The 24210-nt window shown below is 39.2% G+C and overlaps 1 protein-coding gene across 6 annotated transcripts in view; it reads right to left on the bottom strand.

Annotated features, from left to right (window-relative positions):
• Positions 1-21445, bottom strand: part of LOC111874826 (RNA/RNP complex-1-interacting phosphatase) — a 189512-nt gene extending 168067 nt beyond the window's left edge. For 2 of the 6 annotated variants that reach the window (XM_033755626.1, XM_023870661.2), the window contains exons 1-2: positions 21125-21445; positions 16421-16496 (exon numbers count right to left, since the gene is read on the bottom strand). In XM_033755626.1, the coding sequence (XP_033611517.1) occupies positions 16421-16496; positions 21125-21144 (96 nt within the window). In that variant the 5' untranslated portion in view covers positions 21145-21445. Of the gene's footprint in view, positions 1-16420; positions 16497-18843; positions 18930-21124 lie in introns of those variants that run through there. The other 4 variants (XM_023870659.2, XM_023870660.2, XM_023870657.2 and 1 more) reach the window with 4 other exon arrangements.
• Positions 21446-24210: the final 2765 nt, after the last annotated feature.

Here is a 24210-nt window from a genome sequence, read left to right as displayed (position 1 = left end):
ACAATGAAATTGTGAACTGTGTGAGTGTAAGGGCGAGTGTGCAATAAATTCGCTAGATCCAAGACCGGCGTGAAGTTGTTTGTCGCGTTACATACGGCCAACACGCGACAGTATGTATGTATGTGTGTATCGTAGCGTGTTGCCTATGGAACGCGACGAATGAATTCACTGGTTTCTGATAATATATGGTGTTGCAAAGGATTTGTTATAAGCAAGAAACCCTCTGATCAATAAAATCTACAGTGACAGAGGCCTTGCCCATACTGTATGTATATATGCATGATTACATGATATTGTAAAGGATTTACGATATATGTTATTTCGCGCGCGCGTGTGTGTGCGTGTGGTATTGTAAAGGATCAGCAAATGGCTGTACGACGTCTCCACTGACAGATGCCTTGATTGTACTCTATACGCTATAAACTGTAAATACGACGAATATTCACGAGGATGCCAGCACCCATTTGTGTGCAGAGCGATCCAGGCTCGACGGGCGGTGCGATGAGCTGGTAGATAGGAAACCCAACGGCAGGGCGGGACGCTTAAATGAAACCGTGACAGCATCTTAACGGGCGCTCTTGGGATGCTACCCCGACGTCGGGTGCGATTGCGGAAGAACGGTGTACTCGTTATATTTCATACGAGTTGGAGAACGAGGGGAGTGGATGTAGAGACCCACATTTTCTTGACCTTGGCACTAGCTGAAGATGAGTAGTCAGCTTCACGCCTCAGCCGCTTTATCCAAGGGGAAAGAGACTCCCCGTACCCCTAGGATACGAGGTTGGGTAAACCCCAGAGCCGGTCTGGACGACGTCGAGAAGAGAAAATTCTTGACCCTAACGGGATCCGAACTCCGATATTTTTAAATAACTGATTTAGAACGAAGGGAATCTTCGTAATGTAACAATACCGTTTATGCCATTTAAATATTATTACCATCATTAGATCAAATTCGATTTGAACCTGTGACACCAATGTTTCCATTAGAAATAAGAAGCCGGATAACACAAGCGGGTGACCTCCTCTGGCGCTGAACTTCGGGGGGTGCTAGTTTCAATTGTACGAGTATTTCCAGCATGGATCACAGTGAAAATCACGTCCGGCAGGCGCTTCTGATCTCAGCCAAGATATATTGGCTGTATCGGCTAAGTAGGAACTCATGCTTCCCTATGAATGATGTGCAGAGTGAAATTAGCAACACTGCAAAAACCACAAGTCTTACTCCTCATTGTGAGACCTATTTTTTGGGGGCCAACACCTTTAATCCTAATCCATCACTTCTTCCTTCGACAATTATTTTCAAAGATTAATCGTTTATGACGCATGAACGCATTGACGTTTTGCATACTTTTGTTTTATAAGGAAATGTGGACTTACTTGTACAGTGATGTCCGTGTGGCTATGGTCCTCAATAACTTTCAAACGAACTGAAAGTTTTTCGTGTAACTTAGTACCAACATCGTGCGACTAGTCAACTAAACCTGTATACATTTACTTTTCGACAATGCGACAGTCGGAACATCTAGGATCCGAGTAATACGAGTATCATTTAACTTAGGGTCCTCTCATTTTATGCTGTTTAATACATGAGCCTATTTGGTAAACAGACTCACAGACTTACACAACTTTCTGTATAACCTATACGGTGGCCGCGCGAAATCTCTGCCCATATGGCAATAACAAATTAACCACGGCCAGTTCTAAAAGTTATCGGGCAATCGTACAAAAAATTAGGACATGACACTCATAATCATCTCACTCAACGCTACATATCTAAAAAGGTAAAGCTATCCCTGTGGGGGTTAGAGTTTCTAGCTACAGATCCAGAAGTCCCGGTTCGATTCCCGGGGCTACCAAATTTTCTGAGAAGTAGTGGGTCTGGAACGGGGTTCACTCAGCCTCATGAGGATAACTGAGGAGCTATTTCAAGGAAATAGCGGCTCCTGTCTGAAACCACGGAGTTCGTTTGTTTGTTATCCCTATAACAGGCCGTGGAGACCTATAGGGTTTTGAGACGTCGAGGCTCTCACATCTTTTAGACAATCGGTTCACAGATGGCGGTGAGGTTGTCAGCCTTACGCGCCGGCCACCCTTTACTCCCAGGAAGAATCCTGGTTCTCATTTCTGTTAGAGGCTGAGTCGACTCAAGGGCCATAGTGCGGCTGGGTTGGAGTCAACTGAAAAAAAAAGTCCGATGACCTCATCGGGAATCGAAACCTCGACCTTCTGACTCGTAGCATCGTACCTCAACTAACTACGCTGCGTGCCCTTACGTACTTAATAATGGGTTTTTAAATCAAGAATAAAACAATAAGGCAGCTAGAACACCAAAAGAAGCACCAGGAGTTATATTGGAGTTTACATTTATTTATTTATTTATTTGCCCATATTTGTTGAGTTTAATCATATGTGTATACATATCTCGACAGACACTGATCATAAGACAATGCTAGCAAAAATTGTTTACAAATTTTATGCAGGTTATTACACTCTTTCGATGATTTTCATAGTGAGAATAAAGTCGAGTTCAGAGAGCACCCACTTCAGCCTACTGTTTATCCTCAGCAGAAGACGTAAACTTACGAGATCACCACACCACGGCCATGCTTTCCGATGTCCTACAATCTGTACTAATATGCCGGAACCACTGTCATAAAACAAACTCCGTGGCCTGTAGTCTGCAAGCGAACTATACCGATTGAGCGACCGCCGCTTGTCGGCGAAGTTGGTGCCAACTTTTGCGGATAGATGGTGTCGCGTGGTAAGAGCAACGGATCCCCACGGCCGTTAATCTCGGTTTTCTAGACCGGGAAGTGGAACTGTCATAGCGCCAATTAATATAATGTCCTGGAATTATGTATAGTAATAGATCTTTAAAATGTTCAACTCCTGGTGATGTAATATGCTGAAAATATGACAACAAAATGTCGGCTGTATAAAATTTATACTTAGCTTCTTATTTAATAACATTAACTAATGTGTAACAGAAGCTAAGAATGCGACATCTGGTACGGAGATAGATCGCAAACAGCCTTACAAATTCTGTAAGAAATACTGTTCATCGGCCAGCATCGGTTCGAAGGTTCGAGGATATGTCCGGAAAAATCTTTACTTAAGAAACAAGTTCTCCAAATATAAAAAAAAATAAATAAATAAATAAATAATAATAATAATAATAATAATAATGTTGGAACATGCATACCCATTTCTAGGCAACGACCGAAATACGCGCACGCAATAATAGGAAAGATATGGCAAGAATTGTTTCCTATGTGGTCCGCGACATGCCCATTGCTAGGCAACGGGTCGCTAAACATATTCCCGCATGAGCGTACCGTGAAACAACGGGACGTCCGTTTCTAGGCAATACTCGAAATACGCGCAGGCAATATGAAAAGTACATTTCTAGGCAACGGAGCGGTAAACATGCCTAGGAATTGCTGAGAGACGGTGCTTTCCGTGGGGTCCGTGGAAAGTTGATATAAGAGAGTCCAGCTACGAAGTTGGCAGTTAACCAGTGTGGAGGCGGGGTCGAATACCTCCACCGTGACCCTGCGAGTCTTAGGAGGCAACGAAAAGGGAACCCTAAAATCTGAGACAGTAAAATTTGGTCGCGAGTCTGAAGGGACTGCGCTGGCAAGAACCAGCAGCATATATAAAAGACAGGCCCATCCTCTCGTCAGAGAGGGTGCCCCATAATAACAACAGTAACTGTCAAAGAGTAATAATATCTGGTCATGAGACTTACTGACTGACTGACCGTCAGTCACAATGTGACTTTAACTCTGACTTTGAGTTAGCAGCTGTGGAAGTCAGAAATAATGACAACTGAAGGAGTACAAAGGAGTATAACAGAAGACTTTATGTATGTTGTTACAGGGAGACTGTTATAAATCCGTTTCCAGGATACGACTACTGAAGACTGAGAAGACTTATCGTGTCCTAATGATTTGTGAAGTAGGTACATAAGCGATAGCGCATAACTGATTATGAATAAGAGAAATTGTAAAAGAAGGTGTTAATAAATTCAATCACACAATCCGGAACCCGTTATTACGAGTATTGGTCACGGAGCCATAAACACGTGACAAATTTGAACCTTCGTACAACTGCAAGCAATAAACATTTGTAAGATTTGAANCAATAAACAGTTGTCTCGACCAGAATTCTATCCTATGATCATCTACGTGTACGCACTATCCAGCCCGTTAGCTATCAACTAAACTGAATTTCATTGTTGCATTATCAGCACACGATTTGTAGAGCTAGAAGTCGGTGCAAGGAGTTTTTTTTAGTTCTGTTCGGAACTTGAGCCGGGAGAGCTCAGTCGGTATAGCGACTACCTATGGGCTGGACAACCGAGGGATCGGCGTTCGAGTCCCGGTGGGATCTAGAATTTTCTCTTCTCCCCGTCGTCCAAACCGGCTGAGGCCCACCCATCCTCCTATCCAATTGGTACCGGGGGAAAAGCGGCCGGGGCGTGAAGTTGACCACTCACCTCCAGCTAGTGCCGAGGTCAAGAAAATGTGGATCTATATATCCACTCCCCCATACTTCTTCATAAGCATAGGGACAACTTTACCTTATGTATTCGGAATTTATATCTTCAAACAGCACATGAAGCTTCAAAAATTTTGTGAGCTTTACTGTTTTAAGTTACAAAATAACAAAAGCGAGATCAATGCAGGGACTTGAGTATAAAAATACCAAAAAGGCAATTAATGCACACACAGTCAGGACATTGGTGTGTTCATTGGAACAAAAATATCTCAGAATTTCATGTTCAACTCTACGGAATTCATTCCACTTAGGCCTACACTATTAAACTCTGGGCAATAATTCTAATCAAAGTGATGCAGACATTTTGAATTGAGAATAATCTTCTTCTTCTTCTTCTACCTTTCGTATTAGGTCCTATGGCCTATTTCCCATCAGAATTAATCTTACAGACAGTCGGTAGAACTCCTTGGGAGATCATCCATGTCGCAAGGATAACACAAAACACAGAAGAAACGTGGGCAGACATGCATGCCTCGAATGGGATTCGAACCCACGATCCCAGTGTTTGGGCGAGAGAGGATATTGAGAATACGTCAATAACAAAAACAACGTCCTTGTCCAGTCAGGACATTGTATGAGTCAATTAGTCCTATAGTAATGTAAACGGAAGGTACAGTACCGCATATTTCATGGACCGACGTATGTCCCTCAGACAGTACAATCCAGCTCACAGTACGAGTAAAATGTGGAAGAAAATATATTCTCTCAGTTCAGAATGTTGTATGTTACTGTAGCCTGGCTCAGAATGAGTGGTTGTGATACATGCTGTGGGCTAACTGGCAATAAAGTATACCCAACAGGTAAAGGAATTCGAGAGAAAAGAGAGAAAAAAGAGCAACATAAATATTTTTCTGATTCAAACTCGCCGAAAAGGGGTGGAAATGAAATTAAACGACGGCATTATTCTGCAAGAAACATTTATTAAGAGAATGTAAGGAACATCCATCTCACGTTCGCTAGAGAATACATGAGAGGGAGGTTTTCCAGGTGTGGGGTTCCCCGCCGGGGGGAGTTCAGTTGGTTAGGGGTTCCACGAGATATTATGGAAAAGCTATACATTAAAACTTAATTAATTATAATTCTCAAAATGCCAGATGAGTGTTTAATTTCGCACATTTCTAAAATCTTGATAAATATTATTAATCGATAAAAAAACTAAAACGTATTAATTTTAAAAATGAATAAATGAAAGAGCTGTCCTTTATACAGACATAAATTTAATAAGGTGGCACAATAAAATCTTTACTAAGCTGAAGAGTCGCCGTTATATAAAGTTCGAAAAACTATGCTGTGAGTGAAACTGTTGGCGAATGAAACCATATTCGGGGGTGCACAACTAACTCTAAAACTCATAACAAGGTACTTCGAACAGAATTCAGAAATCCTGCTTTCCTACTGCAGTAACTTCTACTCCAACAAATGCATGCCATTAATGTCATATTTCGATCATGCAAATTCAAAATCAAACAACGAAATCAAATTTAGCTAAGGGCTAGCTTGACTCATGCTGAATCAAACCCACGGCAGCCGATATTTTGTTGTTACACGCCCTACAAACAAAACCGTAACAAAGCTGCGTATTTTCCCAAGATCTACTGCCGTACACAGAATGCCCCAGGAGGAAAGGTCAATATTCTGGGAGGTCATAGTATCGGTCGTTCTGAGCAAAAAAAGAAGTGTATATGTACATGTGTCCTATTTCGAACGGTTTCCGAGATAGAGTTATTTCACAGGACACCGTACATGTACAATGTTTTGCTTAGAATGACCGATACTATGACTTCTCAAAATACTGCCCTTTCCTCCTGGGATACTCTGTATAATTTCAGAACTACATTAATTAGCGCTAGTGTCGTTACTACAGTGTCATTCCAGTAAGTGTATTTAGTACTGATGGCTTCGTGCTGACGTGTTTTGGTGATTCGTCTGAAAAATTACGAATACACATTGTACGGATATAGTTTTTGTGTATGTTTTTGTTTCCTTGTAGTTATAATTTCTGTATATCCTTACGTATTTAACACTCGTTGGCTATTTTGTTGTCGTATACTGAGGTGCTTGTCGTGAGTTTTTTTGAGGTTGCTGTTTCCTGGTTTTGTACTTGTATTTAACTCACTGGTTGCTCTGTTGTCCTACACGTATATGGAAGTGTTTTTCATGAGTTTGGGGCTGATTTTGCTGTTCTTCTAGTCTCCTGGAATATTGATTTTGTGTAATGTTAATGTACTGTAGATAGAGAGATAAGTAATATCCTATGATTATAGGTTAATATAGTACTTGTTGAAGATGTAGTTTTGATGTCATTAAAGATGCGGCATTACCCCGTTGTGCTGTTGCTTGAACGGACTGAAGTGCTCATACTGATGAAGACCGGAATGATGGGGAGTGATTTAGGTGTGGGACAATAGTGCCGGGGTGAAGGAGGCTTCTTCAAGTGGTGCTGGGGGAGGTTGGTTGGTGTGTAGATTTTTGTTGTGTGGCATGTTTTATGATTAACTCAAAAATTGGATTATGTGCGAGTATATCGGTGTACGTGCCATTGATTTGTAGCTTTTGCGTACTGAGGTTGTGTATGTGAAAACGTCCCCATGCTCTTAATAGGGGGCTCTTTATTTCGCTGTGAAGTATGTCCACTTTTCTCCTATTGTGTCGTGTGTGTGTGTGTGTTGCGTATCTAGTATATGTTATGCAAATTTATAATTTGAGTTGCTAGTTTTATTGCTAGGACATGCTCTTTAAAGCGTTTTCGAAAAGTTCTGCCCGTCTGGCCTGTGTATTTTAATTGATGGTCGTTACATTTTAGCTGATAGATTCCACTTTTACTGAGGAAGTCAGTGTTGACGTTTTCTGGGTTTACATGATTTACTATCGTATTAGTGGCTTTAAGGGACGTTCTTGTTTTTGAACAGCCTTGTGATTATCCTTGTTCCTTTTCCGGTATATGTAAAGGTGGCCCGCTTTTTTCTTGCTATATTCTTTTATTTTGTATTTGTGTGTTATGTAATATTGTTCTTATGTGTTGCAGTTCGGCATCTGTGATGGGGTAGGTATTCATGCTGTTTATGGGCTCACTGACTGCGGCGTTCTTATATTCTTGTGGGTGACACGAATCGTCGTGTACGATCATCCCTGTAGATGCTGATTTTCTAAATATGTTGAAACCCAGTGCGTTGTGTAAATTTGTGATAGTCAGTTCTAGGTAATTTAATTTCTTCTGTGTTTCTTTCTTGATCGTGAATTAGATATTAGCGTGTATGGTGTTTTTGATTATGTTGGTGAGTAATCTTATTGGGATATTTGTGTACATATTCGTGATGTCTTAAGATTGTGAATGAGGCTTATCGAATTGTGTATGTTAAAGGCATTTCGTAGTTGTATTGTCTTTTAGTGTCTGTTATGTGAGTTGCAAGTTTGTAAACGTGCTATTTTTCCAGTTGATTATAGGTCGAAATGGTTTATTGTTTTGTGTAATTTTATTGTGTCGTACATGTCTCTTTACATTTTGTGGCATTGCTAATTAAGTTATTACACGCGTTAATGCTGTTCCTTATGAGTCTTTGTTGTTTGTTGGTAATGGTAAAGTCTACTGGTAGTTTCGTGAAGTTATTTTGCAATATAAGTTCAACATTTTTTGTATTCGTTTTCGTGTATTATAACTAGTGTACTACCTTTATCTGTTTCTGTTACTATTAGATAATTATCATTAATTTTCTTTTTTATGTTGTTGATAAGTTTCCTCTCTTGTATTTCGTGTTGCGTTTTTAAGGTTGCTCTTCCGTCTTTTTGTTTTTTGTTTTGCTGATAATTTTAGATTATCGATTTCGATTGCTAAGGTTTTTTATCAAGTTTTTATGTTTATAGTGTAGGTTCTATTTTTAGGCCTGCGTTTTGTAGCTACATTTCTCCATTAGGAAAATATCAATTACATTTTCTAAACTTTTATGGAAGATGTTTGTCATTTGGTGCTTTTGTTGGTCAGTTTGTTTATTCCTTAGTGCTTGAATTTCTTATTTGAGTTTATGTATATGGCTTTCTCATTCTCATCTAATTCTGTAATGGTCTGAAATATGATATTTCATGTGTTCTTCCATTTATTCACGTTGTCGATGTGTAGTGAGTATAAGGTTTTGTTTAATTGTTGTTTCATGTTTAAGAATTTCATTTTTGTGTTTATGCACGTTTCGACGCTATTGATGCGATTGCTGTTTTTATTTTTATATTTGCATATTCTGGGATTAAGTTGTGGTTTAGGCTAGACTTAATGAAATACAGATTTGCGTTGCAGTTCAATAACTTCCGTTTAACATTTTTATATTTACAGATGCTGCTTGCATGACTTGCATTAATGTACTTTAATACATATTTCAAAATTCTAAACGCCTGACGGCCGGTCACATATGACCGAAACGTGTAGCGTGTATTAGTAAATAAAAAACTGATTTTATCGATAAACTCGTGCCTTCAGTTGTTCACTTATGTAAGTTTGTTGTTATGGACTAAAAATATATAGTAGTATACATATATAGCTAACTCTTCATTTACGAACGTATGTAGAACGGCAACTACGAACAGAACTTCATACAATTTCATACAATAAGTGTCGATGTCTCTTTAACTGCTTAAATTTTAATTTCATTATGATTTAATTTTAATGACTCTCATGCTGACCAGGACTTCTGTAAGTATATTTTTATCGTGGCCAATGAACGTTCAGCATCCTACAGTAAGGGAGTTAATATCGCTTCCTATTCAGAAGTGCGCACACCGCCATGTTGGTATTCCTGCTTGTAAGAAATTAACACTCTGAAGCCTGAAGTTCATCTAAAAACAAACAAAAAACACTCCGTGGTTTTAGTCCGTAAGAGAACTATACCGACCGAGAGGCCGCCGATTGTCGGCGAAGTTAGTGCCACCTTTTGCTGATAGAGGTAGTCGCGTGGTCAGCGCAACGAATCCCCACGGCCGTTAATTTCGGTTTTCTAGACCGGAGCCGCAACTTTTTCATTCAAGTAGCTCCTCAATTATGCTTACGAGGCTGGGTATACTCCATTCCAGACCCACTACTTCTAAGAAAATCTGGTAGCGCCGGGAATCGAACCCGGGACCTCTGGATCGGTGGCCAGGAAGTCTGACCACTAGACCACAGAGGCGTTCAAGAAGTTCAGTTAAACATATAAGAATTCAACCCCTACAAATATGCACTACGACTCTTTTACTAAGACCAGCCAATTAATGCTGTTTAGTGAAATATTGCTGTTCATTCCGAAAATTATATGAAGCCAAAAAATACAAAATGCAGATTTTCTTAATGCTAAGCAGATGGTACCTATGGTAATAATTACGTTTTAAAGTGTTACAAAGCACAAAGAAGAGCTGACCTTTACTTGAGTAACTTGCTTACTCATGGAGCTGAGCCCTTCTGGAGAAGCCGCCAATTGTGCAGCAACTCAAGAATTTCCCAGCATTTTATGGAACCCGAAGATTTATTACCGTGTTCACAAGAGCCCTCCACTGGTCCCTACCCTGAGCCAGCTCAATCCAATCCTTAACATCCCATCCTATCTCTCTAAGATCCATTTTAATATTGTCCACCCAACTACGCCTTGGTCTTCCCATTGGTCTCTTTCCTTCTGGCTTTCCCACCAATATCCTATACGCATTCCTCGTCTCCTCCATTCGTGCTACATGCCCTTCCCACCTCATCCTCCTTGACTTGATCATTCTAATTATACTTGGAGATGAGTACAAGTTATGAAGCTCCTCATTATGCAGTTTTCTCCAACCTCCTGTCACTTCATCCCTCTTCGGTCCAAATATTCTCAACACCCTCAGTCTATCTTCCTCCCTTAATGTCAGAGACCAAGTTTCACACCCATACAGAACCACAGGCAAAGTTATACTTTTATATATTCTAATTTTTATGTTTGTACAGCAGACGAGATAACTGCCACATAAAATTTTATTAAATTCCGAAAACCGGTTCAAAAGTTATTTCAGAGGTATTACAAACGCATGGATACGGTGATACGATAATTCCGCCTTTAGTTGTGCAATGAGGCAAGTGGGCTAAATACCGGGTACAGTTATGTAAGTCTAGTTTCGCGGCGAGCTACATCAAACGGGTAAGCGAGTGGGGTCATGCTGAACTGTGCTCAGGTCAGTCAAGAGGTAGTTTCCCAGGAAAAGCATCTCCTAGCGCCGCTGGAGGTTTCAGGGAGGATGAAGGCTGTAGGGGGCAAGGAAAGAGATGGGGTGAATTCATAAATGTGCACATTCATAACTTTAAATGCGTGTGTCGACCGCAGAATCCAAATCCCACGCCTCTCAGAAATTTCTCGCTACATCAAAGGATACGCCAACATTTAATTATCATAAATTTTAACCAAGCATTAAACACAGAAACATCGAAACTGAGTAACAGTAAGTTTTAAAGGGGAAATAAACAGTAGATATAAAAATACGTAAATATTCATTTCCAGCTGCTTACATCAGTATTCAGTAATGCCTGCGCACAAAAACGAAATGTTTTTCGCAAAAGTTCGAACCTGACACTTACGTGTATATAAATGATGTCCAAGGTGGTGTCATATTAAGCAGGGAGCACTGATTTCGCTCTGATCAAATCAGCTCCGTTAAGGTTGGCTCGGAGTAGGCATTTGTCCGCTCACTGCTTCAAAATGCAGTAGGGCGGTCCCCGATTCTGAGCGCATGTAATTTGTGTCAAGTGGAATCAGCACGGAGAATTTCAGTCTTTTCAATGACTTCATCATAGATAACGAAACGTTTTTCATACACTTTTGGATGTTTTGTTGCAAACTTCTTTCGAATTTCGAATATAGATTGTCTCTGCAGAAACATAAATAAAACTTTTGTTATGCACATCTTAAGTGATACGGTTAGCAGCAACTCGGAAACAAGCACGTTTAATAGTCTTTAAGCTGTTTTTTTAAGACAATGTCAGTATTGAAATTACATAGCATCCATGATAGGGCGACTGAATGCGGAGAAGCTGGTAGAGTTACGATTGGCAGGGGAAACCGAAGTACTCGAAGAAAACCCGCCCCAGACAGAAATCCATAACGACCTGACTTGGAATCGAACCCAGACCGCCGCGGCCGAAGCCGACAATTAACCGCCTTATTAACACTTAGCAGTCCTGCAGAAAGATAACATTTCGGAGGAACACAGTGCCTCCATCTTCAGAGTCCAGTTTGTTATTCACCTATTAAGACTACACACGGTGTCAAAATCCAGAACACCAAAATCTGAGTAGTGGTGCATTTGTTTTGGGAAAGAGAAATAAAGGCATACTTTAATTGGTAGATGGGTGGTTTACACATCTACTAACTTCAAACTCCAAGTTGTTTTGTCTTTTCGAATTTCGTTCTTTCACAAATTTAATTTAATTTATGACAGCACAAAGCGAATAAAGTAAAGATGTCCGTGTACTTAATTAAGTACCATGTTACAGGAATGTACGGATAAAGTTAAATGCATTCTTAACCTCGGCACTACACGGAGATGTGACCTTCACGTCCTGGCAACTTTACACCTGAAGAGAGACCCCTTTATTCATTGGATAGGAGCTTGGGTGGACTCCAAACTATTCTTGACTTTGTGGAGATGAGAAAGATCTCTGCCCCTGCTGGGAATCAAACACTGATTCCTGGTCATCCACACTGTAGACCAGTTAATATAGTGACTGAGCTATCCTAGCAAGCTACCAGCACTCATACACAAATGTTTCTATTCGAAATTTCGCATATTGTCCAACATTAACCTTTCAGAAAAGTTTGGCAGAGTGGGAAGATTTGAAACTTTGATTAACCCATCTCTACTGATTGGTTAAAAACGTGGAAATTATTAGTGCATGAAAAACAGAAATTTGAAGCCATGAAAAATTCATTATAGTTTTAATGGTAAGATATTTAATATATCAAAGAACTTCACTTATTTATCAATATTATTTAAAACTTACTATTTACAGAAAAAAAAGGTAAAGCTATCCCTGTAACAGGCCATGGAGGGCCATAGGGTTGTCAGATGTCGAGGCTCCCACATATTCTAGACAATCGGCTCACAGATGGCACTGAGATTGTCAACCTTACATGCTAGCCACCCTTCACCCCCAGGAAGATTCCTGGTACTCATTTCTGTCAGAGGCTGAATTGACCCCGGAGCCATTGTGTAGATGGAAAAATTAGATCAATTGAAAAATCCAACGAAGTTGAACCAGTGACCTGCCGGGATGTAGCATAGTGTCTCAGCCAACTATGTTACAGATGCTACAGCAAAATAATATTCCAAATTAATATCCCTCATTATACTAACAGGAGCATACAAGAGCCTTCCTTGATACAGTACTTCCTGCATTTTGGGGTCTCCAGCCATGGCAATTCAGTTTCCACAAATGCATTCAGACAGGCTTACAGAACAGGTGAGACAACAGTAAGAAAAACAGTTTATGGAACTTGTGCACTGTAATGCTTAAACCAATGAAGGTGGACACAGAAAATCGAAGAGTGGGTTCTCAAACACTGTTGACACTGATGTAATCACAGAAAAAGAACTATATACTGAATTGCTTTCCTGCAACTATAAACATGACTTCAATATTGTTTTACTTGCTTTGGTTAGTGTAAATTACCACTTTGTAACTGCAGGTGTCACAGCACATTAAAAACAGTGATGGGTGTATTTTCCAGGCAAATGAAGACAGTAACAATTTATGAGCCGCAAAATTAAATATTCTACCAAAGAAAGCTTTGCCCAGGATTTACTTGTATGTTACCCTGCCTCAGGTCACTGTGACAGATTGATGCATTTCCTTTGCAGAAAAGTGTCACACCATACCCGGAACCGTCATTGGAAAATGTCAAACCCAAAAGAACTGAAACTATAGACAAAGTTGATCTAGAATAATATTCATTACAGTTGATACTGGGGAGTTTTAACAATACATGTAGATGCATTCAAATTTTGGTTAAAATCAGACAAAAGTAACAGACACTTCACATGAAGTGGAATGCACGTCTGTGTACACATAGAGTTAGCTGTTCATGTGTAACTCACTACATATTTGAGTGAAAAAACATTTTGAACAAACGCTGTACAGAAGAGTAAAATACATTTCATGCCCAATACATATTTCTTCCATGTCCTATGATTTTCAATATAATTAATGGCAGCAGACACGACAGTTTTGTTATGCTATGCATACATTCTTCCCCAACTTGTTCAGTAATGTCATGATAAAACTGAATCATTCATTACAGAGATGATCAAAATCTGTAACCAGTTCAATCAAAATTCTTCATTCATTCTTCTTCGGTTTAACATAATTATAGAATATAAACATTCAAAGTTTTGTGGCCTACTTCATCTCTGGATGGTGTAATCACATATTAAACCTAACATATTATTGTATGTGGGATATACACATTCATACTCCAATTATGGCAGAGAAGTTTGAAGTCAAGTCTGGGATGAATCAAACCCATTGTCGCCCACTAACGCATAGTATGGAACTAGAGACCAAGACCCCATATTTAATACACTACAAATAAAGCCTTGTGTTGGAAGGTAAAAACTGCTGAGAAGCCTGTGGACATAATTGGCCAGAAGTCTTTTGCCTTGGCCAAAACCAGGACCACACTCTTCTTCTCAACAGAGAAGTTATGTACTTGCATATTTCTTATTCTACATTAATAATGTCATTAATGAAAACATTTAAACATCATTCTAAATGGTTAAAAAGTAAGTTACATTAAACAAAAAAATATATAATCATGCACCCTTAGAAGAAAAACAAGTAACTACATTACTGGAAACCATCAGAGATTTAACTCATCCTGAATTCATGTGTGGGTGTTTGTGTGCATGTGTGTGGAATGTAAGAGTTAAAAACTCTTGGTTAATATTTCTGAACCACAAACCCAAAATGGCACAGCACCTGAGTGAGCACACAAGGTAATTTCCACCACTGATCAGGACCACAGCAGTGCAAAGCCTGTGGTTAAAATTCTGCTCAGACACACAAAAGCTTCAATAGATGAGAACACCTGTGGATTGTCACTTAATGGAATAAAGAAAACAAGAAGCTTAAATGGAAAGAATGTATAAAAGTCATTTGGCAGCTTCACGTGCAGAGCTGATTGTCAGTAAATTATAATAATTTGTAATTTTAGGCTTTCACAGTGATCGGCTGTTGATCTTAATTCACCTCTTGCGTGTTTATACAATTTCTCTTCTTTCATAACTTCCCTGTCCACTGGCCCTGTTGGTCCAGATGGAGCACCAGTACTAGGGTTCAACAATTTCAGCCCATATAATGAAATAAAATAATTTTTACACACACTCACCTATTATCTGTTATTTTGTTCATAACAAATCCCAGCCTGCTGACATGTATCAACTAGACCTCCTTACTGTCAACATACTAGTATTCTTTTTAACTTGAGCATCTCTCACTCTTTTTGTGGCACTGGCATAAATGTGAGACATTATATATGTAAGATGGTTCACATTTGATAATCTCAAGCAGGTTTAAAGTTTATATACATGAATGTATGATGGCTGTATTTAAAGAAAGTAAAAATACATTTATTTACTTCCAAATTTGGATGCACATTATTTCCAGATGTGTTCTTTCAGATCTTGCAAATAATACTGGCCCTGATAGAGCGAGGATAACTCAGTCGGTGTAGAGACTGGCAGTGGGCTGGATGACCGACGGGTCAGAGTTAAGAGTCCTGGTAGGGGCAAGGATTTTCTCTTCTCCATGTCATCCTGACTAGTTCTGGGGCCCACCCAGCTTCCAATCCAATGGCTACTGGGGGCTTTCCCCGGGGGGTAAAGCGGCCAGAGCATGAAGATGACCACTCACCTCTAACTAGTGAAAAGATCAAGAAAACATGGATCTATGCATCCACTCCCCCCATTCAACTTCATGACATAGTGCTTAGTTAGTTACGCACAGGGACAATTTCACCTTACTGGCCCTGCTACTCACTTGTTATATACACAATTTTACCGCTAAACAAATAATCTCAGTAAGATACTACAATGCATTTTGTGATACAATTTACTGCTGACCAAGCTCATTAACACACTAACTGGGGGGGACTAATTGTTTATAAAAAGCACAATAGACCACTGTAGGTCGCGGTGCAAGGGCCGAGAAGGCCTACCCCTCATACAATTGTTCATAAAAACTTACATCTCAAATAATGTTTCAGATGAAAGTTACAGGTATTAATGAGGTCTATAGTATGTGCCATCAGTCAGTCTTACATATGGCCAAATAAGAAAAAATATGTTTTGTGTGTAAAGTACTATGGCATGTCTGCTGAAAGTCAGAATTGTGAAGCCATCAAAGACAACCGTTGTTAGAGAATAGCTCTGTAAACATGCCCGTTGCTAGGCAACGGCTCAGTAGTTGTCATGTGATTGCCGCAACAGACATGCACACAACAGAAGAGCTGCTGCAAGTGATGTCTTCTGTGCAGTCTGTGCTGGGGCTATATAATGGGGACCAGCTGCCATTACCAGTCCAAGTTGAGAGTCTGAGAGGCAGGCAGTTGAGAGTTGCAGTAACTAAGGATGGGGACAGTTCAGGAACCAAGAGGAAGGGGAACATCCACTGCCAGAAGGTACTACCAAACAATGCAGTGAAGGCTGTGACTGAGAAAACTTGTCTGTGTGTGAGAGTGATCTGTGAAGTGCAGTCATGCGTCCAGTCCAGTGCAGTCCAGTAAATCAGATTACCAATCCAAACCCCGTCTACAGTCACTTTACCATGTGACAGTATCATTCATTAACCTAAACATCTGGGTAATAATCAGGCAGTAAAATTACTTACATGCTTCAAAGGCACTTTGAAGGAGATGAACCTGGTCCCTGGAATGGGTTCTCCCATTGGGCTGTACGACAACCACCTGATATACAAAATGGAGTCACAGTAAATTCACAAATATTGATCGGTTTGTAGTGTGAAGGTTATGTGGGGTACTAAAGACTTGAAGAGAAATGACCAAGACCACAAACTGAGCAGAACTAACCAACTCCAGATATTTCTTGAGAAACTAGTAGTCATTCAGCTAGTCAAAAAATTCAATGCCTTTTATGGAGCCCCAAAGAACCTTTACTGTGTTCATAAGAGCCTGCTGATCAAATGGGTTCGCATACCAGTAGTTCTCCAGATTCATATTCAGGAGGTGGTGGTTCAAATCTTGGTCAGGACACTTGGCTTCCTTACTGAGGTTTGTCATGGTCTTCCTCAGTCCCTCAAAGCAAGTGCTGGGATAGCACCTTGATTAGGTTACAACCACCTCCTTTCAAATCCTATCCAATTTGGAGTTCATCTATCATCCTACTGTTGGACACTGTATAGTGCGAGTTACTGGCAGCACTGTTAAATAACTCACAAAAATATAAAAAGCCTTCCACTGGGCCCCATATGCCCACCACCTACATCAATATATTGTTGTTAAGTACAAATGGCAGACTAACACACTTATAGCCATGTTGCCAATGAAACAGCCATACAGACAAATTCTGTCCACTGACACAATTCTTCCAGTGCTCCAAACTTCCTCGTATATGCAATGCTCTTCAGAGCACTCCAGAAGTAATATTTAGTGACAGTAAGTCAAGAAATTAGGGTGGAAACTTCAGAGTTCCTCTATGTGTGACACATCTTGCATGTACAAGAAAATTTAGGACATTTCTCACTGTTCTAGTAATGTGGCAGCATTCCATCTCGCTAAATGTAACATTCTTCATCAGTGTAAACTTAATTAATGTGTGATATTATTTTCTCCTTCAGCATCTGTAGGCAGGAAGTAACAGTGATGTTCACTTCAAGGAACATGGTCCAGTAATTCCTCTGGAACCGCTGTAGCTACTGTCACAGTAGATTTTCCTTAGCCTACACAGTAAATAATTGTGTTGAGTGAGAGGAGAGAAGCATTAAGTTTGAAAGTAACTTCATCAGACAAAAGAATTCAATTTGGAACATAACACTTTTCATTATATGTACATAAAAATAAGGCATAAAATTCCAGTCAACAATTTGTGTCATCTTCAAGGCTGCAGTCATTTCACAGGCGATTTTCAAAAAGACTGCGGTCTTAACATTCACCGCCAATGAACTTTTATATATATATATTCATTAGCAATCAGAATTAAATACATTCTTTAAGCTAATTTGCTAATTTAAGCACCATCCTCGTGTGCTTATTGTATCGTGATGAGGGCTCCTTCAGTGAGAGAACCTCTTCAACCATCAAGTAGATCTGCTGGCCATAATTTCTTTAACCTTCTTTGTGGTTGTTGTTATTGTTCCAGTAGGGGCTGCAGTAATGTATTACTATGGTGTCCTAGTTTATCATGATGTTTTATGCTCTTTTCTTGGATGACTTCTTTGATGAATGGTACAATGAGATCATCATGTAGGGTCTGATTTGTCACATACCAAGATGCATTTGTGATCATCAGCAGCATTTTGGACTGCCTTTGTCGCATAATGGCTATGTTCGATTTACTGGTGCATCCCCATAGTTCAATTCCAAAGATCCAAATAGGCTTTATGACTGTCTTGTAAAGAAGTACTTTACTATCTAATGAAGTGAAGATCTACTTCCAATGATCCAATGTATGTCTTTTACTTTTAGGTCTACCTGTTTTCTTTTCTTGGCTATATGCTGCTTCCAAGTAAGCCTGGAATCCAAGATACTTTATTGTTGATGATTGTGGAATTACAGTATTATTTATGTGTATGGCTGGGTGCTGCTCTTTTCTCATTGTGAAGGTGACCTGTATAGATTTGGTTTCATTAATGTGGATCTGCCACTTTTTTGGCCAAATTTCTAATTAGTCTAGATGACTTTGTAGTCTTTGCGAGGCAGTTGCTGGATCATCATGGCTGGCTAGAATGACCGTGTCATCAGCAAATGTCCCTGCTGTAGTGTAAGTAGTCGTTGGGAGATCTGTTGTGAATAGCACGTATAATATCGGGCCTAAAATGCTCCCTTGTGGGACTCCAGATTGGATGGTAAAGTTGCTGGATACCTCCTCGTTAGCTCGTGTTTGGAATTCTCGGTCAGACAGACATGACTTGAGTATTCTAAAGTATTTTATAGGGAGCACCTTTTTTGATCTTGAATAGGAGTCCATCATGATAAATCTTATAAAAGGCTTGGCTTACGTCTATATATATTAACGTGCAGTCCAATGAACTTAAAATCTCACATGAATTACTATGTACAGTAGCCAAAAGCCAACCTTCATGCATGCTTCTCCAGGATCTCCTTTGATACTATCCTCCCATCTGTGTCTAGATCTTCCACGTGGCTACTTTTCCCATTATTCTCTGTAACATCATTTACAGTAAGTGTATTATTTGGAATTTTTTTTCCTTAGTGATATAAAAAGTAAATAATTCACTTATTTTAACCTTCACTACACACTGGATGTCTGGTATTTGAATCTCCTACTCACCATGCCCAGAATGTATTCAGAATGTGCCCAGCTTCCTTTTGTTTGTCCAATGATGTAATTCTGTGAGTGCTGATAATATGTGGCAATGTATGTTATTACAGTTAGTATTTACAAGGTAATATGAATTCATTAAATCTTGCTCCTCTTAACATAGTAAAATTATATTTAAAATTCAGATATCCACAAAGAAACTGACCTGATAATGATCTATACTAGTGTTTTAAATTTAATGGACAAAAGGTTGGATTTTGAAGAAATTCTTCACAATTGGCATCTAGAAGATGTCCATACAGGCCAATTCAGTAAATCAGTGCTGTAATGTTCTAATCCCAAACTACAGAGCTGAAATTAAAATTCCTGAAACCACTGAGCCAACATATCATGGGCCATACATCTGCAAATTCTGTACAGTCATGGTAACCAAAGAAGGCACTGTATATACATATTACATAGTAACATCAATATATACAGCAACTTGAATTCACAATGTCTGCAGGAAGTTCATATGATATACATAAATAAAAATATCTACATATGGTTGTATTTAATTTCATGCATGTTGAGCAGTAAAATAACACTTTCAACTGTGGTGTATTTGCAATGGCATTTCCACCTTCATAGTACTAGGATGAAGCATGTTACACATGACTTAAAATTTCTAATTCTTCACCTCTGAGTCTATAAGTAGGAGATAACATCTCCATCAAAACTGTTAGAACATTTTCATTCATAAGGACAGCATCATAATTTCTTGGGCAGAAAATTAATTTATTAATATAATATGTACAGTCAATTACAGAGAGACCTACAAACACTTCTTATATGTTATTCTTATATAACATGTTAGTGCCTAAATATTTGAGCTAAATTGTAATTTATTATCATGAACCCCGAAACTTTACTCCTTCATGAGTATAATTCTATTCTCAGTTATATTCTAAACTGTAACTTCCCATCTATTTAATTCCACTCTGAGTTGTTTAGCATAAGTAACTGTCTCTGAAACTAGATACAACTGAAATGCAACCTGTGTTAACATTTTCAGTTCACCATTGATTTGAACTGGCTATTTCCATAGTGAAATTCATAATTTCCATGATGCATTACTGTAACATCCTACGGATGTGTGTTACATAAACAGTCTGTTATTAATTTTCTTTTGTCACAAATGAAAACTTGCAAAAAAAATCACCCTACTAATTGGAGGAATGAATACTATCCAAATATGAATCAGAAATATACGGCTTAAGTCAGAACTTTATATGATATCACCATCATGAACTATGTAGGTGTAGACTTAACTGCCTTTAAACAACAATTATGACTCAATGAAATATCACATATTATCAATAAAGAATGCAACATGTAACTATCATAAATACTGTATATTACTACAGACTGCGTGAATAACAAGGCTGCTGAAGCATCTCTTAGCCAATACTACTGTTACAATGAATCAGAACTAGCCTTTACTGGACACATAACCTCAATTTTGTCCACTTCGTGGACTGTACAGTAACTAACTAGCTAACTAACTCCATGGAGCTAGGTTCTTCTTGAAAAACCGCCAGTCACTCTGCTACTCAAGAATTTCCCAGTATTTTACGGATCCTGAAGGACCATTACCATATTCACAAGAACCCTCCATTAGTCCTTATCCTGGGCCAGATCAATCCAGCCCATACCACCCCATCCTATTTCTCTACGATCCATTTTAATATTATCCTCCCACCTTCATCTAGGTCCTCCTAGTGGTCTCTTTCCTTCTAGTTTTCCAGTCGACATCATGGGCTATTATTCAGCAGCGTTTCAAATGTCTACGAATTTAAATGTCCAGGAACGGCATGTTTATATAACAGAACTACATATATATACATACTGTAAACCTTGGTAAATAATTCACAAAGGAGTCTACTGACTTTACTTGCAATGAAATAGAAATATGCCCACGTGGATGAAAAGTTGATTTTGAAAATTCTGTATATAATATAACACTAACGAAGTGGTATACTGTCGTACTCCAAACATTCGATTATTTCACAAATATACACATAAAAACACTTGCCTGTTAGGAATCTTCGCCATTTTCAATTTTAATTTCTTCAACGTTCAATACTACAGAACTTCAAAGCGCCATATTTAATTAACACTGTGCGTTCTGAAACTTCCTCAAGGTTACGCTTAGTGTAGCTATCAACATATAAAAACGCGTTTGCACAGAAAGTTCGTCCATTTATGTTACTAACAGCAAGATAGTCACTTTCAATTAACTTTCAATTACCACCAGTCAGCCCGTCTTGATCTAAGTCCCTTGGGCGCCTTTTACCACCCTTGAGTCTCACGACGAGGTTCCCCCACCCCATCTGAACCCTTGGATTCACAGCACTTTTGTAATATGGTCTCTGACGAGAAGATTGGCTTTCTCTTATGAATTTCCTTGGCCTTGTCAAGTGTACCTATCGTACACATAGCATGTTAGTGAAAATATAATTCGCACCTCATGCAAACCCTATGTCACTCCAGGCTTTTCAGAGCAGATCATGCCTATCTTACTTATTTTATGCTACACTGGCAGCTTAATCAGTTGAATAGTTGTACGCTTGACCACTGGCAAGTTTAAGCCTCTTATTTTCTCTGTCTAGCTTCACCTTGTCCTATACCGCAAACATGTCCATTCTCATGATCTTGTATGACTTCTGTTTTTTGCCTGCACAATTTTGTTACATAATTGTATACACATGGAAGGTTGAAAGCTGTGTGCAAATAGCGGACCGGCGTGCACCTAAAATATTTCCAATGGCCTGGAGAAACTTGTTTTGTAGGTGCTGCAATTTTAAGAGGTTGGTGTCTTCTGCTAATTCCAAGGCAGGGCAACTAAAAATCATTACTGATCTGGTCATTGCCTTATGGAGGGTTAGTTTAATGTTGGCACGAAAATGCTCACTTCTGAACAGGGAGTATATTCTAATAAATGTTCTGAAGGCCTTGGCTTCAATAATTTCTATGTGTAGTCTCCATCAAAGATTACACGGAGGCATTTTACATAGATATTGCTCTGGAACCAACTGCCTGCAGATGCTTTAAGGACTCTTTCCTGTAAACCAAGTAATTTTAGGAAAAGGGTTGGGAAAGTGATAAATAAGGTGAAGTGAGGGCGTGGGGGAAATTTAAAAAAAAAATGCAGCGAAGTGAAGTGAGGTGAAGGGTAGTAAATTGTAGTGAGGATATGAAAGGTACATAAGTGTAGTAAAGTGGAATGAAGGGAAGGTCATGGTGAAATGTGAGTGGATCACTTCATGACATTATGTATTTCATTAATGTTACTTTTTAATATAGAGTATGCTTATTGTTCATTAATATTAATTTATATAATTGTAGTTGTATTTGTATTTGTTGTAGTTGTATTTTCATTGTATTCATTGTGTGTAGTGTGTCCTTATTGTGTGCTGTGTTTTGTTTGTTGTTTCTTATTGTTGTACCACTGTCACCAGGTAAGCACCCGTTTGCAGTTAAAAGAAATAATAATATGCTGGCTGTGTGCTTCTATTTAAACTGTAGAACAAGATCATCCAAATGATGTTTATAATTTCCTGTGGCTAATAATAGTAACACAATAATAGTAATACAATTTTTGTGGTAAACAAATGAAATTAACGTTGCTTTTATCAAGAAAGAATATAGAATCTGATATTGTAATTGAAAGATTTTAAAATCTGTAAAAATTCTTACACTGATATTCTTTTATTTTTTATTTTTTTATTTATTTATTTTTTAGCGTTTGCTTACAGTTCTGCTTTTACCTCATGCACAATATGTTTCAGCAGTATAAATGTTGGCTCCTGGTTTATCAGTTAGAGGGAGGGGAAGTTTATATTTGTTTCTGCTGAATCATATTCTCAGATTACAGACGTTGCCAACTCCTAGTAGCAGACATTCTTGGGACGTTACATCAGAAGGCAGTTGTGTGATACAGATGATTTTGACAGTGGTCACAACGGAAGTTCCGAAAGTGAAGTCGACGAAGAACCATTATCTTTGTCAACAACCTGGGGACCACCACACCAGCATGACAGGAGGGGTGTGAATAATTTTTCCAGTGGAGCAGTGGGGATAAATCTCAATGAAGTTCCACACGTAAATAAGGATTCTGCCTCACTCTGCGTTTTCATGCTTTACTTCGCAGGAATTATCCAGCTGCTGGTGGAAGAGACTCACAGATATTATCACCAGGACCTAGACAGACTTGAAGATGGACCTTCTCCATGCCGTGATGCAACCGACTCCGAGATGTTTCTGTTTCTAGGAATCATCATCTAAATGGGACATAATATAAGGGACAGACTGAAGGACTACTGGTCAACTGCTGAGCAATTTTGCATGCCTTGCTACAGCAACACAATGAAATGCGACCATTTTCTTCACCTACTTCGTTTCATTCATTTTGCAGATAACAATACAGAAACTGACAGGAATGCCGACAGTTATGACTGACGATGGAAAATTCTGACCATCTTCGATACTCTAAATGACGCATATCAAAAATATTATAATCCTTCTGAACAATGGTCTGTTGATGAAATAATTCAAAGGGAGGGTGGTTTTCAGACAGTTTCATCATGTTGTCATGTAAAAAGTAAAAAAAAAAAAAAGTAAAGGTATCCCTGTACCATGCCGTGAAGGTCCATAGGGTTGTGAGACGTTGAGGGTCCCACATTATCTAGACAATCGGCTCATAGATGGCAGTAAGGCTGTCAGCCTTACGCGCTGGCCATGCTTTACTTACCAGGAAAATTATTTAATTAATTCCTGGTACTCATTTCTGTTAGAGGCTGAGGCCTAGTACAGCTGGAAGGATTAGGTCAACTGAAAAAATCCAATGACCTTGTCGGGATTTGAACCCGTGACCTTGCGGCTTGTAGCGTTGCACCTCAACCACTATGCTACCGCGTGCTCCCCATGTTGTCATGCTGTGGTGCGAAATTGTCACATCGAGACTTTCGTCTCGCTCGTGTGCGAAATATGCTGGAACATGCTGCAAGGGGTCCACCTCACCCACAAAGGCCCATAGGTCGACCTCCTGCTCTGTCATCTACAATATGTCGATTAGAGGAAGCCAATCGACATCACAACCACGAGACTGAACTGTTGTGT

This window comes from Cryptotermes secundus, unplaced genomic scaffold (assembly GCF_002891405.2).
Source record: "Cryptotermes secundus unplaced genomic scaffold, Csec_1.0 scaffold27, whole genome shotgun sequence".
NCBI classification, from domain to species: domain Eukaryota; kingdom Metazoa; phylum Arthropoda; class Insecta; order Blattodea; family Kalotermitidae; genus Cryptotermes; species Cryptotermes secundus.
The sequence above is the reverse complement of the archived record's forward strand: the minus strand, read 5'-3'. Positions and strand labels throughout refer to the sequence as shown.